Source organism: Chaetodon auriga, chromosome 14 (genome assembly GCF_051107435.1).
Source record: "Chaetodon auriga isolate fChaAug3 chromosome 14, fChaAug3.hap1, whole genome shotgun sequence".
NCBI lineage: Eukaryota > Metazoa > Chordata > Actinopteri > Chaetodontiformes > Chaetodontidae > Chaetodon > Chaetodon auriga.
Genome location: NC_135087.1, coordinates 12,672,127 through 12,691,041, shown reverse-complemented (window position 1 = coordinate 12,691,041; position 18,915 = coordinate 12,672,127). Strand labels below are relative to the sequence as shown.

The window sequence follows — 18,915 nt, the reverse complement described above, 5'->3', positions numbered from 1 at the left end:
TCCTGAATTAATGGACAATAAAGTTTTGCATCTTGGATCTAAATACATACTGATGCCTTTCTCACTTTCTAATAAGCCATCTAGTCCACAGCTTGAAGTGTAAATAAGTCATTCATTTGATGTTTTTAATGCATCGTCTGCAGTTGTTGGTCTAACTAGGTGGTCACAGGGTGCAGCCACTCAAAGGGATTTTTCACCACCAGGCAACCCAAGAGTTGTTCTTATTAATGGCTTATAACTGATCTACAGAGCATACTAAACTCTTAAAATGGTGTCTTATTAGAAATACCACATGTAAAATTAGCATCACTTAGATACAGACATTTAAATGCTTCTTTACTGTAATGCCACTAAAACAAAGGGAGCAGACTTGAGGTTACTTTCAGGCCTTATTTTTGATATTTGGGTGTATTTGCCACTTACAAGTAAAGAAAAGCTTATATAAAAATACCTTTTCTTGTAATGGGAGTTGTCTCCTTCTTACCGACTGGTACACATTTGCAGAAAGGAGACTGGGGATAATGGTGTTTACCTGAATTCACCTCATCAGTCCCGACAGGAGTCATGTGTAGCACATTCACAGTGTTCAGCATGGTGGTGATCAGCAGCTGGAGGTCCCAATTAAGCGCTGGTTTTAATTGAACGCATTATCACTGCCTGTTCACCTTCATCACGTATATTAAACAGCAGCTGTAGCTTCTGTCCGAGCCAATTAAGCAGGATCTGGTGCATACTATCCGTCACTTTGTGCTCCAGCACCGAGGCCGGTTGGACAGCGACCAGGCAGCGTCCTCAGCATCACCGCGGCTCCGCCAATCAGAGCGCAGCTCGGGGCAGATTAACCCCAACAGCCCCGGTGCTGCTCTGTAGTAGCAGCCTCAGAAACAAGCCCGCACCTCTGATCCTCGTGGACTCAGTCTGGGCAGATGGAGGCAGTTCGGTTAACCCAATTGAAAAATAACAGGAAATTCATAATTGCCTTCTTCCAGATTCAGTCTTAACGCCGAATCAGGGGGGAGATGGATGCTTGCTCGATAATAGGAGAAAGCACGGATGCGATAGTGATGGATGATTCTCCTTCAGATGAAAGGGGGATTCAGGAGGCTTGCCAGAGGTGGGTTGTTTTTTCTTGTCTGTGGATATCTCTGGTGCTGAGTGTGTAACTTGATTCTGTAGACAAATAAATGAGATTAACAGTAGCAGACGTGAATCTGTCTTTACCCTCCTGTGGCCGATGTGAGTATTGTTCAATCCAGCTGTGTTTATGCTGTGGACAATAGGATTATGTCCTGGATATGATTTCTGCTGCTGTTATTTTTCCATTTCACTATTAGATCTGTCATTTCAGCATTATCCCAGCATTAAACCCTGATCATGTTGGGCTGTTTGTGCCGCTGGTGAAGCCAAGAGACGGTCGTTTGCTGTTGCCAACTTACTTTTAAGAATTCATATTTGGTAATCACAACATTTTAAGGTCAAATGTTATTACTTAATCCATTTAATCACGCTGTGTATTTTAAATTTAGCAAGATGGTAAACAAGAGTGAGTGCTTCCAGTGCCTTCCTTAATTTTGCATCATACAAACAAGCTTTTATGCTTTTATTTTTTGCCTTTAACAGATGAATGCAAAGCAAACAACACACACTCTCTGTCACAGTTTCACTCTAGTTGACTTCTGTGAGATCTGTCCAGTGTCATCGTCCTCCTGCTCCGCTCAGACCGGCTCTCTGGGTCACTGATGTCACCCTGTCACTCACTCGGCTGCATATAAAAATGGCCAAGGGGCTTCAAACATGACAGCGCGGCTGGAAACAGCTGAGGCCTGCCATCCTTCAGCTCAGCGACAGGCCACATTTTAGTCTCTCCCAGAAGGATCCACTCGAGGTTTCTTTTCCTATACCTTGAGGGCAGACCCTCAAGTCTGTTTCCTCTTAATAACACCCCCACAGGAACCAGCTCTCTTTTTAGGAAGGTTAACAGTTTGCCTCCTGCATACAGCCTGAGGTTTTATCCTTTTTTTGAGTGTGTGTGTGTGTGTGATTGGCAGCTGAGGAGATGTTTGAGGACATGACATCAACTGGCATCCAAAGGGTGAATGAAAGAAGCATGCTGCAAAAAGGGAGCGAGACAGAGTGGAGAGCAGTCTTTATCTTGTTAGATATTTTGTGATTTTCCCTGCTTGAGTTGTTTTAATGTCTCCTTAAATGCTGTGGTTACATCGTAGATTAGTACTCGTAACATTAATTCAGTTTTAATTAGCTTTAAGCATAGTTTGGACCACAGTTAGAAGGAAATGCAATTATTCTAACAAACAACTTCCATTAGACACTGAAGGAGGAGGTTATACAATATGATGCACATTGTGTACAACTGTTAAAATTAGCTCCACCTTGACCAACTACAACAGTATAATTTAAAATTGTGTCACACCCATAGGGCCCATTTTGTCTGCAATGATCATTTTCACATTTAGCTGATGTACCTTTACTGTGACAAAGTACTTCACAGTGTCTCAAGCAAAGGATCTGTGTACTTCATCCCCCACGCGATACTCTCACTCATTGTTCCCCTGGCTGAAGCTAAAGCGGTCAAATGCAACAGCCCAGAAATATATCGTACCTCTGTGTGCTTTTTTTTTGATTAGTCTGTTTCAGACGAGGTGTTAATCCCACTTGATGGTCATCATGGACACTGTGATACTGTTGAAGCATAATGTCTTAAACTGAGAGGGGTTTCTAATATTTTGTCCGCCCTCATCAATACGTCATGGCTGTTGTGTTTGACTGCATTATTTTACCTGCAGTAGGTGTATCTAATAAACTGGCAGCTCACTGTATGGAAGATAAATGAATTTTTGTTTCAGTACAATTTGTTGTTTCTCAGATTTATGATGTCATTCTGACATCAGTGCACAACGCAAGCGTCCATTTTTGTTTTTTCTCTCCCGGGTGTGGGGAGCAGCTCGGTGACACCTTCCTGGATGTATTTTTGTATCCAGCCACTGAAATATTGATGAGTTTCACAAATTGCTCTCCTCATGCCCAGTGAAAAACCATCAAAGAGGAGTAATAGGCTTAAATACTAATAATTATCCTGATCCCTGTGAGGAGGCTGACAGGCACAGGTTACACAGCACCCACTAATAATTATGCATGTATTTGAACCTGCATGGAGCTCTGCATGGACAGAGTTCATTATGCGACAGCAAATGAAATACTATTCAATCAGCTGACTGTTGACTTCCATATACTTTCTCTGAGTGTATTTACTTACTCACTCCAGCACCTAAATATAGGCTAAACTAGATGACAAACATTTGCTCTGTGACACCGAGCTGCGGGATGCACTGTGGGTTATTTATTATTTAGATCATATTACAGTGTTTTTATTGTAACAAAGAAAAAACACTGAGGTTTGGGTCCTCGCTGAGCTCCACCATTTATCAGCTCCCTAATCCTGCTGCTACTGTACACCACTAATTTAAAGGAGAACTCATCATCTGTGCGCCTTATTATGGGATGCAAATAAAACCGTGTGAGGTCATTTAGGCTCTGTTGACTTACTCCGTCACCATGGTGACAAGACAGGAAGTGCGGTTGCATCCAGTCTACTGTGGAAAAACAAGCATGTGTTAGACTATACAGACCTCATGGCCCCTTGAAGTGAGACACAACAAGAGCCTTACTCTGTAGTCAGGTTTGGTCTGTTTATTTGATATGATCTCAAAATCATGAGACTTTAAGGTTTCTTTGAATTGAAATTCTGGAAATAAGTCAAAATTAATGATCCTGTCTGATTGAAAAGTAAGACAGATCAGATTCAACCTCTCAACATACAGCCTCCCCCTTTAGCTTTAAGGTTGGAAAAATCATCTTTTTCTATGCAGCAGATTTTGTATTAGTCTGTTCCAGCTCGTTATTGCAGCCATGTGATGTTAACACTAAGCATACAAACCCAAGGCCCCATGTTTTTATCGCTCCATCCTTCTGGCTCACGATGGCAGATGATGGCAGCCATGGTATCTAAATGTCATGTACTTCTGAAATCTTTGGACAAACTCATTTTGGATTTAAAATAAAATTCTGTAGGTTTGAACAATGTTTGGAAGATTTAATGATGTTCATAAACTGGAGCATTTTACAAGACGTTTGTTTTGGAATATGCTAATAGAGTAGAAAAGGAACAGACTAGAATAAAGTCTAAATTCATGCTAACATGTTAATGTTTAGCAATTATAACCATGTTCACCATCTTAGTTTAGTGTGTTAGCATTGGCTGATTAGCACAAAGAACAGCTCAAAATGACTGGAGCGTTCTTAGCTTTGCATGTTTTTCATTCACAAACCAAAGTATTGGAAATTGAAATTTGACCCGATGATGAAGATCGATAAAAAGTCAGATGATGGCCACAGTTATCACAGTTCATCCTGTGGGGAACGTGAATGTCTGGACCAACTTTAATGCCAATCCATCCAACACAGACATTTCACTAAAAAACAAAGCCAACCAACCAACATTGCCATCCCAATAGAGCCACTTAGTGTGACTAAAAATAGTCAATTCTTTAACCAATTTTCCCAAAGTGAGTTTGCAACATACGCTGTCACGTAGGCCTTCTGAAGGAATGAGAAAGGAATACATCACAAACACCTGTGAGAGAATTATTTCATTACACCTGTCACCCCAGGGCTCTCCTGACTGCTGCCATCACCCATGAGTCCTCACTCATGTTATCTATCCCTGACAGCCACCTACCTTTCTCATAATGGGCTCTGTGACAGGACGTGATAATACCCTCTCTCTCTCTCTCTCTCTCTCTCTCCTTACTCTCATACCCTCCTCCTTTCTATTTTAATTGGGCCCCTTACTTCCAGTAGCCACAGTGTGTTACACAGAAATCCATTCCTTACCTCATTAGTTGTGCTGGACTGTTCAATTCTCCGTTGAATATGAGGTGAAGCCAAGCAAAGAATGCAACTGAGATGTCAATCAGTGAGTGGTGGGAGAGATGGATTGTTATGCCTAAGTTTTAAAAACCTTCCTTTCTGCATATTTGCACTGTTGCACTGAAACTTTGAACCTTAAAAGAGCTTTGTTGCTTGTTTCTGTCCTGCTTATCTGTCAATCATTTCTCCTCTCCTGCAACCATCTTTTCACATTTTCCTTCTTGTTTTCTTTTCACACGATCTCACCCATCTTCTGCTCCTCCTGTCTGTCTTCTCCTTCTCCTCAGTGAGATCCCGGCAGTGTCTCTGTGCCCTCCTGACAGTGATTGTGCTACTGAGTCCAAGTTGACAATCATCCAGTCTGAAGGGGAGCTATGTGACAGCTGCAGCAGCCTCGGCAGACCCTCTTCCTCCTGCCAGCTGTATCACCAAGTATGTCTGAGCGCTGACTGTACTGTGCATTGTTTAGGAAACAGATTTGGAGACCCATTAAAACAGAGTCAGAATGCCTCAAAAGGTTAGAAATAGATGCAGGATTTGGGAGGCAGAAGCAAAAATAGACATTGTCACTCAAAAGACTTGAATGACACCAGAATCCTTTATGTTTGTGTGTATATATCCTCTTTTTCCTCTGTAGGTCCCCCGGGGTCCTCAAGGTGAGGCCTATGATTCACTAAAGCCCCGAAAATGTCCCCACTGCAGCCATTACGGGCCAATCAAACCAAACACCTGCCACGACTGTCAATCAAATGCTGGTCCTCATGCTGAAGGAGGTGTCATGGTGAAAGTGGGACACAGCTGTAGTTTTGCCCATCAGACGTCCTGTCATGGCGCGGTGAGATGTCACTGGCTGCACGGGTCAAATGAAAGCGGGACACAGAAACCAATGCAGCGACATGTGGTGACAGTAAGGTGCGTTTAAAAGAACTACATTTTGGGAAATGTGTTTGTTCGGTTTCTGTTGGAGTTCGATGAGAAGATTGATGCCACGCTCACATCTGTACGTTCAATATAAAGCTGGACTCAGCAGGTGGTTAGCTTAGCTTAGCATAAAGACTGGAAACAGCCTGGCTCTGTCCAAAGCACACTACCAGCACCTTAGTACATTATTTTTCCTTTGTTTATTTTGGTATCAAAAACAAGTTTTCTGCTGTTTGGTTGTGTCCAACTATTTCTTCCTGGTAAATAGAAGAACATTACATTTAATTTTGTGTGAATTAGTGAGCTTTAGAGGTGCTGGCAGGTGTATTTTTTTTTTACCTTTGGACATAGGCAGGCTGAGTGTTTCCACTTGCTTCCATTTTTGTGCTAAGCTAAGCTAAGCTAAGCTAAGTTAAGTTAAGTTAAGCTAAGCTAACCAACTGCTGGCTGTAGCTTCACATTTAATGGACAGTGGGTAGTATCTGTCGTCTCATCTCAGTGTCAACAAGAAAATAAAAAAGCAAATTTCCAAAAACTATTTACCTTTTAAGGGCTTTTTGTATAAAATCCTTGTCATATTTGTGAAGTCATTATTATGATGAAGCTTTCAATTATTTACAGGGATAGAGGACTCTACTGCATCCTCAGAAAGTGAGTACTAAAACCAATTTTCACTTTAAAACCCAGAGGTATTGCTGATCATAATCATTTTTTTATGTGCCACTGGCTTCTTCTTCTGTTGTTTTACAGTTACTCCCAGGTGATAGTGGACTACCCTTTGGCAGTGTTGGTGGGTTGTGCCGTGCTGCTCCTGGGATGTTCACTAGCCGGACTCTTCATTGGTCCACTGCCAGACTTCTCTGACCCGCTGCTGGTGAGCCTCAAACACACACACGATCATACGCACAAACATAAAAGCATAGTGTCTAAAATTCAGCCATGCAGTCTCCTTCGGTGCAGCACATGTATCTCTACTGTCACCCTACAATACAAACCTCCCCCACCACCTCAGGCTGAGTGTTAATTACATTTTCCCTTTTGACTAAGAATCTTAACCATATCCGTTTACTTCAATCTCATCTCTGAATCAATGAACTGCACTGAATTAGATCACACATGCTGTCATCTTAATTAAATACTTCTTTTAACCTTTGAAATGCAAGCTTTTAGGATCAACACTGATTAAGACATTATCCTGGAAATGCAACATGTGAATCACAACAATGCATCATTCATGACGAATCTAAAAAGACTGACATAAGAAGGGCTACATGAGGGTTTCTGCTTTTTAAGTGTGCGGCTTTTTCTTTTAAGATACCATTAAAGACTCATCCACCAAACAAGATAATTCATGGTGTCTTTCTATGGTAGTTCAAACCACATTGTAGGGTGCTTATGATGCTAATTCATTCAGCAAGCTGCTGCAGAACATTGATGGGCACCCGCATCCATACTGTGCCTTTAGCTTTGATGTCTGTTTGTGTGTGAATGTGTGTGTGTATGTTTGCTCTTACTCCAGGGCTTTGAGCCACGGGGAACATACATCGGTGTTCGCCAGACCAGCTTGTCTGAGCTGCAGCAGAACACAGGCCCGGGGAAAACTCTGTCTCCTTTACCACAGCAGCTCAGTAAAAGGTCAGCAGAGAATTGACACAAGGACTTATTATTAAAAGTGTGTACAGTCAAGATTTTCATGAAATAAATTATTAATTATTAGAGCTGCTCTAATCAACATTTTATATCAACAATGAATAAATGACTATGTGTAATAAGAACTGAAAATGATCACCTGACTCTGTGGTACCCCTCAGCTCTATGGAGCTTTTTAGCATCTTTTAGGTCATTGTTTGGTTCTCCGACCCACGACTTTACAGTTCTGATTCACTGTCACCGCTCTCATCAGCACCGTTTTCGGTTGCAGCAGACAGCTGTTTTCACGACAAAAGCTCTGATAAACCCACTGCACACTACCTGCCCAACAACAAACGACGGGCAAATTTAGCAGCTAGCTGCAAAATTGAAGTGTAGCATTTAGCAGCTAAAGAGCCACATATTTCAGTCAGGAGATGGTGGAGACCGAAAACAGAGCTAAAAGAGAGTGAATAGTGGACTGGCATTCATCAGGTGGAAACAAACATGACTCCAAATATTGCTCTGTATCTGCTGGATGTGTAATCAGCAACATATGTCAATGTTGTGTTTACAGCACGAGCCGTCAGGACTTCTGTAAGGTTGCCATGTCACAACTGTACAGTCACCAGCCTCAGTCATGCCCATGCCTGCTCAGGCCTGTGAGATCTGACCAATCGGAGCAGACTGGGCTTTTCAGGAGGGGGGTCTTAAAGAGACAGGCACTAGAACAGTGTTTCAGACAGGGGGTGAATAGAGGTGCTGCAGCAATGAACTATAGGAAAAAAATAATGTTTTTGAACATTAAAGCATGTAAATATTTTATAGTAGACACCAAAAATAAAAGTATGAACCTGAAAATGAGCTTAATGTGGGACCTTCAACTGTGAGACTTAGCAGTTTTATACTATTTGCAACATACTGTATGTGTTTAATGAGGTTTAAAAAGTATGTGTGCATCTATCTGTGGTAGTTTTGGAGGTGCAGCCAGCGGAGACGTCAGCGGCAGCCAGGATTCGTCCAGGCGCCGCATCAAGAGGATGCTGGCTAGAGACTCATCTCAAGACACCTTCCTCTGTGATGCTCCAGGTGGGTCAGTCCTGATCAACTCGTCCCTGTGAACAAAATTAATGAATGCTAAATAAATCTTTCAAACATCTGCTGCACTGATAACAATAATAACACAAACCCCATCAAAATAACAATCATAATTCTAATTGTAGATTTGTATTGCATATGAATGAAAGTTAAGAGGCATATGCCACACTGCTGGCTCCAGCATACTCAGCAGAGCAGACAATGAAATGGAATTATAATTAAAACAATGTAAATGTGATACATGCCTTTTAGCAGCTGAGCAACTTTAACAGCTATGTGAATACTGTGAGCTGAGGGCCTCCAGCCTGTGAGGGAGTAATCTTAAGCACTCACAGCAAACTATTGAAACACTCACAGCTTCTTGCTTAAATGCAAATTTACTTAAAAAAAAAATATAGTGAAATAGAAAGAAGATGTGAATAATAGCCTTTAGTGAGGCTTCAAAGAGAATCGATTTTCTCACATTTTCTTCTTTAAGCTCTATTTGAAATAGTGTGCTGGTAGATCAAAGACTTAACTTCTCTTTGCATTATAAATATACAGAAAGCTCCTTAAACGGATTTATTAGCAATCCCAAGCCTTGAGGTTTTCAAAATGAAGCCTATTTTATATTCAACACAGGCAGCAGGATATAATGCACAAGAGATTTGTTGTTAGCCCGGTTTTACCTGAATTTATACCCAAAACTTAACTCTTGGCAAGTGCTGATTCACTGCTGGTCATCTTGTTCCTGTGTGTTGAATCCATCTGTCTCTCTCCATGCAGGCGAGCGTTTGGCTCAGTTGGTGTTTCGATCAGAAAACTCAGCCAGTCTGTGGAGTCTGAAGGCCATCCACGCCATGTGTGAGATGGAGCAATCCAGGGTTCGCTCTGATCTACTCAGCCCTCCATCTCACCTTTGCTCTTCTGCCTCTTGCTTCTCTCCTCATCTCTTTAGTCATCATCCGTCTGTCAAATCTCACTCTTGCCCTGAGACCATATCCCACATTTAAATGCTCTGCTGAAACTTAAAACATTACTTTATGTGCATTACCTCATCTAAAATGATCTTTTTTTTCCAAATGAATTTGTTTAAAAACTGGGCATATGTTCAAAAATCTTTCCCTTGTCTGATACAGATTCGCTCCCAGGCTCAGTTCCAGGACCTGTGCCAGCAGCATGCGAGGGGGGAGGCTGAGGGGACGTCCAGAAGTGGCTGTTGTCCGAGCTGGTCTCTGGGGAATTACTTGGCTGTGCTCACTAATGCCTCCTGCTGCCTCAGCCTCACCTCACACCAGGTACTGCAGCTTTCTTCTTTCTTAAAAAATTACCATACAAACCAATGAATTCAAACATTGTAATTATAAACACAAGGATTTTGTAAATCATAAATCGCCCATGCTGTACGGTAAATGAACCATCCATGGGGCATGTTGAAGAAAATCTGATACTTTAGCAAATGTGAGCCTGAAAGACCAGTTTGGACCTTGGAAATAGTTTGATAAATAATCTTAACTCTTCAACTGTTTCTCACAGTCTTCATCAGGGAATTGAGTTTGCTCACAGAAAAGCCAACATGAGGACCTTGAGTTAATATTTTAACATTTTTATTTTTCATTTGAGGCCCCATTAGGTGTTTGGAGATTTGTTTTGCAAGCTCTTGTCAACAACTGAATAAATACAGGCTATGTGAGGTCATATTGAGATTTTTCTAGCGCAGCTACAGCTCAATGTCTGTGCGCAAAAGCCTACAAGGTGTCAAGCCTGCAGAGTCTCTAGGACTTTTTTTTCCATTCTCAGTTTTCTCCAGTTCTCCAGTGCAAAGTTAAAGCAAATTGATACCTCTTGTGTCTCTATGGAAAATATGAAACTACAGCCAGCAGCTGGTTAGCTTAGTTTAGCACAAAGAAAGGAAACAGTGGTGAACAACTGGCTGGCTCTATCCAATATCTATGTACCAGCACTTTTAAAGCTCACTGATTATATCTCATTACTTTAATTCAAACAAAAATTAGTATAAAAGCAACAATTCAGTGTTTTGTAGGCAGTTTTCTTGGCTGGGAGCAGAGACCTTGTTTGCCTGACAACTGGTGCCAGCCAATTAACAGCTAGGCACGTACCTCAAATTCTTCCTTTAACTTGAAGTAGATGATGCAGGTTAAGGAAAAGTGGATATTAATAGAGTGGTGTAATTTACGATACTGCATTTTAACACAAAGGAATACGTTTTATTGTCTGAAGTTTTATTTTATCAGTTTTCCATTTTCTCCCTTTCCACTAGGTGTCCGAGTCTCTGAACCTTCTCCGGAAATGCGCTCCTCACTATCATGAAGGACATCTAGTAGAAGCCTGTGTCGAGAGACCCAAACATGGCGGCTGTTCCTCTGTCCCATCCCGCTGTAAACAGTCCCGTGTGGTGTTCCAAATCCTCCACTTCCTCGTTGATAAAGACTTCCTTGGCCCGCAGACTGTTGAATACCAAATCCCTACATTGAAGTACAGCCTCCTGTTCTTACCCGTCGACAAAGGAGAACACATGATGGAGATATACATGAACAGTCTCGAAGGCAGGGATCTGACGCACAACAATACGACTATCACTGGCATGGACTTTGGCATCAAGCAAACACTGTTCAAGTATTACCTGGCCAGAGATTCAGTCTACCCTGTCCTGGCTGTTGTATCTCTTCTTTTCACTATGGCTCTTTATCTCCACTCTCTCTTCATAGTAGCATTATCTGCAATAGCAATCACAGGTGCCCTCCTGACCTCCTATTTCTTGTACAAAGTAGCATTTCGCCTGACTTTCTTCCCCCTGGTCAACCTCTCTGCAGCCCTTATTCTCCTGGGAAGCTGCTCCAATCAGGTTTTCATCTTCACTGATTTCTGGAATCTGCAGTTATCCCAGAATCCCTCAGCTTCCCTGGAGAAGAGAGTAAACAGAGCTTTGCAGGAAGTGGGCTATTTGATTTTAGCGTCAGGGTTGACCTCCAGCGCAGCATTTTTCTCCGGTTATCTCAGCAGCATCACAGCAATCAGATGTTTTTCTGTTTATCTCGGAACTGCCTCGCTTATCAGCTCAATCTTGGCATTGGTGTGGCTGCCGTGCTCTTTCACACTACGTGAGCGCTACACAGCAGCGTCCTCTGCAGCTGTAGCGGTGCAGGGATGGAAACCATGCTGCTCCAAAAACGCCGGCGGCTTCTGGGATACAAGCTCGCGCAAGAGATGCCTCTTCACTCTTGGGCAGAAGCTGAGAGAATTAAAAAGGGGTCTCACAGACACTTCCAACTTATTATTTATGAAAATCCTGCCTTGCGGAGTGGTGAAGTTTCGGTACATCTGGGTGTGCTGGTTTGCAGTGCTTGCTGCTGGGGGCACGTACATGTCTTGCATTGAACCAGGCATGAAGCTGCCCACCTTAGACAGCAGGGTCACCCAGCTTTTCCGCTCCAGTCACCCGTTTGAAAGATATGATGCAGAGTATCGTCACATGTTCATGTTTGAGAGACAGAGGGATGGAGAGGATAAACCTGTTACATTAATGCTTGTTTGGGGTGTCAAACCAACTGATAATGGCGATCACTTTAACCCCAAGAGCAATGGCTCTCTGGTTCTTGACCCGAACTTTAACATGAGCCGGCCAGATGCTCAGGTTTGGTTGAGGGACTTATGTGGACGGGTTCAGAACCAAAGCTTTTATTTCCCTCCATCACCTGAGAATAAAGATATTATGACAGACAATATCTGTCTTGTGGAGCAGCTAATTCACTGGGTGTCTGTCAGACGGTGCTCAGAGAGTGATGACTCTCTCCATTTTTGCTGTAATGACATCCCTTTCCCCTACCCACCAAACGTTTTTGAGAACTGCCTCAGTATGATGCTGGCGGAGAGGTATGCTGAAGGCCATCTGGCCCACAGTGGAGGTCTGCACTTCCAGCCAGATGGCAGGGTTGCTGCCCTCGTGCTGGCATTCAAAACCACATACCTCTACAGCGTCAACTTCAGCAAAACCAGTCTTTTCTACAGAGAAATCCTGACATGGTTTAACAGAGAAATATCAGGAGCACCAGAAGGGCTGGAGAACGGATGGTTCATCAGTCATCTGTCTCTTTTTGACCTACAGCAGTCTTTGAGCTCAGAGACTCTGGTAGTAGCTGGCTTCTCAGTAGCGCTCACATTTGCTTCGCTTCTCTTAACTACCTGGAATATTCCACTGAGCGTATATGGGACTGCAGCTGTAGGAGGCAGTGTTTTTGTCACCATCGGACTCCTTGTTCTTCTTGAATGGCAGCTGAGTGCCATCGAGGCTCTGTTTATATCGTCAGCAGCAGGGCTGTCTGTTGACTTTATTGCAAACTTCTGCATATCCTACAACTTGGCTCCTCATTCGGACAAAATCGGGAAAGTGGCACACTCCACCAAGAGGATGGGATGTCCTGTAGCAATAGTTTCTGGTGCTTTTTTCTCCATGGGGATCATCATGCTGCCTGCCACAGCCTTGCTGTTCAGGAAACTGGGGATTTTCCTGTTTTTGGTGAAATGTGTAGCGTGTGGATTTGCAACCTTCTTCTTTCAGTCCTTATGCTGCTTTTTTGGACCCCAGAAAAACTGTGGCAAGATCATGCTGCCGTGTTTTTCAGATCACACTGATAGCGCGCTTCCCTCCTGCTCTGCAGCAGAGCCCAGTTCCTCATCAGCCTCGGCTGCTAACGGGGCATTTGGCAGAGCTCGAGTGAGGAGGAGTTATGACAAAGAGGCAGGTGGCTATCTCTATCCCAACCACCACCGTCAGCACAGACAGAAACAGACTGTGGTGGGAGGAGGTGGAGGGCGGGGGCCGGAGCAGTACGAGCTGCAGCCATTGGCCTATCGACTGAGCGACAGCTTTGAAAACAGCACTTGCACCAGTAAACTGTCCAACCGGCCCTCTGTGCTCTCTGATGAGATTGAGTACTGCGGGATAGATGTGGGCAGGAATAGCATGGATGGTGACAGTGAGCCGATGTGCAGCCATCAACATAACACCTGCCAACCCCCTCCAGCCCTCCAGACCTCATCTCCTTATAAAGAAAACACACTGCGGCCTGTAGGCCCAGAACAAGAAGACATAGCAAGGGACAAGCTGCTGTGTAAAACATGCAGAGGTCAGTCTGCTGGGGTTAAACACTGGAGCAATACATCCTTCTCCTCATCTTCCAGCTTAGAGGAGACCATCATCAGCCACACACTGGAGACCATTGACCAGCCGTCACAAACCACAGAGGAGAGCCTCCACCATCACTCCAACAAAGGGCACCTCTCCTCCCAGTCACAGAGCTCCTGTGAGGGCCTCGAGGACTCCAACGAAACATGCCTGAGTGACATCAAACCAGGGCCTTCCAGCACGCAGCAAAATGAAGGAGAAGAGGAGGTTCAGTTACAACCGGGACATCTAAACGGAAAGAGAGATACACTGCGTCTCTCACTGAAAGAAACTGTTTATGAGACTTGCAATAAGGGCCGCACCAGTCAGAGTGAAGAAGTAGTCATCTTACCCAACAGCAAGCCAGACCTGCCAGATGTTTGGATAAAGCGAGATGGACAACGGGAGGACACATGTTGAGCAAACACTGTCCATTAACTGTTCTGAATTTTCTCCCGCAAAGAAAAAAAAAAAAAAAGGAATGAGTGAACTTCGAGAGGCATATAGAAACTACAAAAGGAGCATTAACGATTACTTTTGTATAATACTCACAGGAAACATAAGCCAACTGCAAATGTAACATGTGACAGCATGTTTGTCTAATGTTGCTGCTGAGGTTGTTACAGTGTGTGTTAAAAATGAATGAGGTCAGAGCATGAGTGTTTCTTCAGCCAAAGGTCAAATCAAAGCATGACTGAATGAAACTGGCATTTCCAGACAGAAAACTATGAGGGAAGCTTATTTTTCAGCCACGACCTCACACCAAAACTAGAGCTACGGTGTGCTGTCAAAACAACAATCATCAAGTGCCGCAGAATCTATTTTGTGCCTGGAACGTTTTATCACCTGCACAGACTGGGTTATAACAACAGCTGCTGGCCTTTCCTCATGCTGGAATTGACCGTCGTGAGCCATATACACTCATGGACTTCTGAACATGAAAATTTGAGCTGCACCGAGTAGCAAACAACTGTCACTTAACCACAGTTAATTGGTTTCACACTTTGTGGTGATAATATGTACAGCATGTCCCTTGTGACCATGATGTAGAAACCCAGAAACCTAAAGTTTGTAATGTGTCATTTGTAGTGTCATGGCTTGTTTGCATTTAGTGTTTCCCTGAAGTTTTAAAAAAGACGTCATGCTGTTTATTCCAGTGTCAGTGCCAAAAAATGTAATGTTTACTTTCTGTACGAAAAGGCAAAAAGGGTTTCTAATGCAGATATAACACGTGTGTGGGTTTCTACACTGTTGGCGAATTACTGTGCATACTATTCCAGGATCTACGGATGTCATCGTATGCCTTAGCCTTTGAAAAGAAGTGATCCATTTCTAAAAACAGGAGTTGTACCATCACGTGCCACTGCTTCAACAGCTCACTATTTGTATATAGACCTTGCTGCAGCACTGCTAAGAGGAACTCAAACAGAATATCGAAGGCACAGAGAGTCTTTAGCTACGCCCTACCCAACAGCTGAGATGTCATATCAGCTGATTTTATGTCTCAGTAACATTCAAATAGTATTAATGACATGAACAGCATGTGCCAAATGTCTTTACACTAGTTGTTTCATAGGCTGAAACCACTGAAGCTGTGTTTTGTGCAAAGGATGTGTCCTTTAAATACATAAAATAAGAGATGTGTGTGTAGTGACGGTGGTTCAGAGCTGGACAGGAAGAGACTTGTGCCTATGAGCAGTGTTATTTTCAAGCTTTCTCTTTGTAAGAAGTGTTTGCTTTTGACATCTTGACTGTATACTCATAATTCTTCAGCGAGCCTTCACGTTACACCACTCAGCAGAATAACCTGCCTTAGAGACGAATGAAATCAATCACAGGCTTTCTATGAACAGGAGAAATTAAAAGGTCACCACCACTATTACGTAAAGGTGTCAATGTTGTTGATTTTTCACTAAACTGAAATAAAACATTTATTTTCCTGCAGACTTTTGGCTTTTATTTCAAATCTTGGTTGGTGTACCAGACAGATTACAGGCTTAAAAGGGATGATATTAAATTAAAACTGTATCCTTGATATTAAAACAGTCCTCAAAGTAAAATGAGAATGAACACAAGTCCATTTTCTATTTGTGTTTAAGGATTAAACCACTTTAATCCACAGGAAAACATATGCTTGTGGAAAGAGCAATATGCTTTAACATAATCTGAGGCATTTTATACCACTTCAAGACGAACCATTGAAGTATTGTTGATAAAAATGCATCCAGCAAAATCAAAAATGCCTCTGAGCCAAAGCTCTTAAAGGATTTCCGCTCATACTTTTAAATGTCTGCAAAACACAAATGAAGGCAGTAACCTAAATGTCATCACTGGTGTTCATCAGCTCGAATCAGCTTCCACCCAGTCTTCTTCGGCCCAGTTGGGTAAACGTGTGGCATACTCAAAATCGGGTCCCTTGTAGCGTAACGCGTGGAGATACATGACGAGTTCCTTCTCTGTAGGATCTGGTCGTACCAGCTTACATTCACTGCACAGGTGGTCTCTGGTCCCTGGAGGAGCTTTGGGAGTCGAGTCTTCTGTCTGATTTCCGTTTGATTTGGTTGGAGACTTCAGCGAGGTGTTGTCAGTGTTCATATCAGAGCAGCTCGGATTCACTTCATTCACTGTCTCACTGCCAGAGCTACAACCTGCAGGCGCCTGTGTATCAGCCTGTGCCTGATGACTGTCGACGCTTGTGTTAGATTCAGAGGAACCATCCAATTTATCCACTTTCTCAGATGTTCTGCTTTTTTCTGCCTCTTGTTCAATCCCAGCATCATCCGGAATATCGAGCAGGTGAAGGCTTTCCTGCGAGCGATGTTCCTCTACCAGAGCCTTCAGCAGCTCCTCATTACTCTTTCCCACCAGCCCCCCCTTCCCCCTGTGAGGACCCCAGGCTGAGGACCCATAGATGGGATCATTGAGGATAGGAAAGCCCAGGAACTGGAGGTGGACCCTGATCTGGTGCGTGCGGCCAGTCACAGGCAAACAGCGGACCACGCTGGTTTTCCCATTAAAGCTAAGCTTCTGGAAGACAGTTCTGCACTCCTTTCCCTTTGGGTCAACGCGGCAGAGACCGATTTTAAAGGAAACAACCAGGATGGGCTCCTCGCAGATCAGCTCCCCATCTGGAAACTCCCCCTCTACTCGGCACACATATTCTTTTTCAACCTGTTCAAAAGCGCAAATGTAAGAGGATACTGTTGAAAAAGATATATGGCAAACGCAGTATGAAAAAAGTATTCTAAAGAATAACACCAGAGAAACCGTTGCTTTTACTGCCATTATCATCTTAACCAAGTGAAAGCTTTAATCCACCTCATCCTGAACCTACCTGCCTGTCTCGCACCAACTGGTCCAGTTTCTTTGAGGTTTCCAGTGTCCTGGCAAACAGCAGCACTCCTGAGGTGAGCCTGTCCAGTCTGTGGACCGTGTGGAGCTCAGACATGCCCCGCTCTTTTCCCAGGATGAAGATCACTGTGTTGTGGCGGAAGCGGCCGCAGGGGTGGACTGGGATGGAGGCGGGCTTGTCGACCACAAGCACTTTGCCATCATCCACCAGAACCTCCAGGGGTCTGCCGACTACAGGGGGCTCGTGGCGGTGCACCGTGTTCTTCATGAGGTCATTGTTCTGTGGAGGGTCAAGGGAGGTTAAAAACTTTTTGTGACACCATGTAGAACCACAGACCGTTAAGCATCAGGTGACTTGTTAAATGCATCAGACTAGAATACTAGGATTTGGTTTGGTTATGTCATTGATAAGAGGAATGGTTGTTAAACTACACCTGAACAACTTTTAATTTGATCCTGATTTACTCTGCCATCAAATCATATTTGTGTAATGACAACAGTGCGTATATAAGACGTGTAAAGCCATAGGTTTGTACAGGTGACACTGACCCTGAGCACCACAGACAGGTCCTCCACCGGTGTCTCGTTCAGCCGGATGCGACCCTCTTTGACAGCGCTCTGGTAATACTCTATGGACTCCGCTCTGAACTCAGTCTTGAACACCTCCAGGAGGCTCTTCCCAATCCATCGACCTTTACAGTAAGTTTTGAAGTCAAAGTAATATGGCCTCACTTTGCGCAAACCACCTTCAAAGAAATAAGAGGTCTCGTCGAAATGCTCCTGGCTGAAGCTGACCCCCGGGTTCCGTTTCTGCGGAGGGGGGATGTATCTCTCGCCCGGACGGAGCTTCTTCCCTCCCGCTCCTTTGCGCCACTTCCTTCGGCTACTTGTTTCGGGTTGGTCCGGCTCGTCGCCTTTTCGTTTGCCAGCTTGTGTTGCCTCTTTCGCCGTGAGTTTCTCCGCTGACGCTGGGCTCTTTACCTCCGCCGGTGCTGCGGTGCTGACAGCTGCCTGCTCCATTGTCGAGCTGCTCTGCTGACGCCCTGAAGACAGAAAAGAACGATTCAGAGGAAGATTAACGGTGTACCGGGAACTAAAGTGGCGGACTTGATCGATTACACGTCTATTAACGAGGCCCGAGAAGACATACAGCGGGTTACATTTTCTCGAAACTCTAACCGACACTTTCACGTGCATTGCTCGGGGTCCTTCTACTGAAAGGCGCTCGGTGATGACGTCAATATGTAGTCCAATTTGTCGAATGTAGTTCCAACCATCAAATCTCGCTGTTTCCTCTTCTTTTAATTAGTCCTTCATGCCAATTACCTCCTCTGCGGGGCATTATCGCCACCAACTGTTCATAATGTGTATTTAGTTTGACTTGATGCCGCATCATATGGATGACAGTTATTTGTTGCAGATATCAGAAGATATGCCTTAATAATATTCCCAGAGTAATACACTAAAATGAGGATGAAGTCTTCATGTGACTCAAGTGCAAGCTTGGGTTGCGTTTGTGGAAATCTCTGGAAAAATGATTTTAAATGTTGATCAATGATTATTCACTTGAAGAAGATTATATGTGATATATCTTGGCAGGTGACTCAAAGTATTGGCAGACCACCAATGGTAGATTGGGCAAGGTAATATAAGATTTGTTATTCCGTCATGCTCCTTTTTGACCATCAAATCTGGCTTAATTTATTAAAACAATATTATGTTCTCTCCTTCTGCAGACAGTGATAACATTTTCTTATTCTTGATGAACTAAAGACAATTACAAAATCATTAAAAATGAAAACAAT

At 43.5% G+C, this 18,915-nt stretch overlaps 2 protein-coding genes across 2 annotated transcripts; one reads left to right on the top strand and one right to left on the bottom strand.

Moving 5' to 3' along the window:
* Positions 1-868: 868 nt before the first annotated feature.
* disp2 (dispatched RND transporter family member 2) lies at positions 869-15,703 on the top strand. Its single transcript, XM_076748675.1, has 10 exons — positions 869-1,114; positions 5,235-5,379; positions 5,585-5,859; positions 6,490-6,519; positions 6,619-6,742; positions 7,388-7,503; positions 8,471-8,586; positions 9,361-9,458; positions 9,714-9,872; positions 10,856-15,703. Exons 1-10 carry the CDS (start codon positions 1,020-1,022, stop codon positions 14,177-14,179), a joined length of 4,482 nt encoding a protein of 1,493 aa, XP_076604790.1. The 5' UTR covers positions 869-1,019; the 3' UTR covers positions 14,180-15,703.
* On the bottom strand, positions 15,645-18,381 carry rpusd2 (RNA pseudouridine synthase domain containing 2). Its single transcript, XM_076748676.1, has 3 exons — positions 17,660-18,381; positions 17,094-17,390; positions 15,645-16,930 (listed from the first exon to the last, which is right to left on the bottom strand). The coding sequence occupies exons 1-3, from the start codon at positions 18,305-18,307 to the stop codon at positions 16,100-16,102; spliced, it is 1,776 nt and encodes a 591-aa protein (XP_076604791.1). The 5' UTR covers positions 18,308-18,381; the 3' UTR covers positions 15,645-16,099.
* Positions 18,382-18,915: the final 534 nt, after the last annotated feature.

What these genes read in the sequence shown, in the direction of transcription:
- disp2 (XM_076748675.1), top strand. Translation starts at nt 1,020, where the DNA reads ATGGATGCTTGCTCGATAATAGGAGAAAGCACGGATGCGATAGTGATG. An exon ending in ATTCAGGAGGCTTGCCAGAG is followed by an intron (nt 1,115 to 5,234) that starts GTGGGTTGTTTT and finishes CCTTCTCCTCAG; the next exon opens with TGAGATCCCGGCAGTGTCTC. An exon ending in TCAGCCTCACCTCACACCAG is followed by an intron (nt 9,873 to 10,855) that starts GTACTGCAGCTT and finishes CCTTTCCACTAG; the next exon opens with GTGTCCGAGTCTCTGAACCT.
- rpusd2 (XM_076748676.1), bottom strand. Translation starts at nt 18,307, where the DNA reads ATGCACGTGAAAGTGTCGGTTAGAGTTTCGAGAAAATGTAACCCGCTG. An exon ending in ACCTGTCTGTGGTGCTCAGG is followed by an intron (nt 17,391 to 17,659) that starts GTCAGTGTCACC and finishes GACCCTCCACAG; the next exon opens with AACAATGACCTCATGAAGAA. An exon ending in AGTTGGTGCGAGACAGGCAG is followed by an intron (nt 16,931 to 17,093) that starts GTAGGTTCAGGA and finishes GCTTTTGAACAG; the next exon opens with GTTGAAAAAGAATATGTGTG.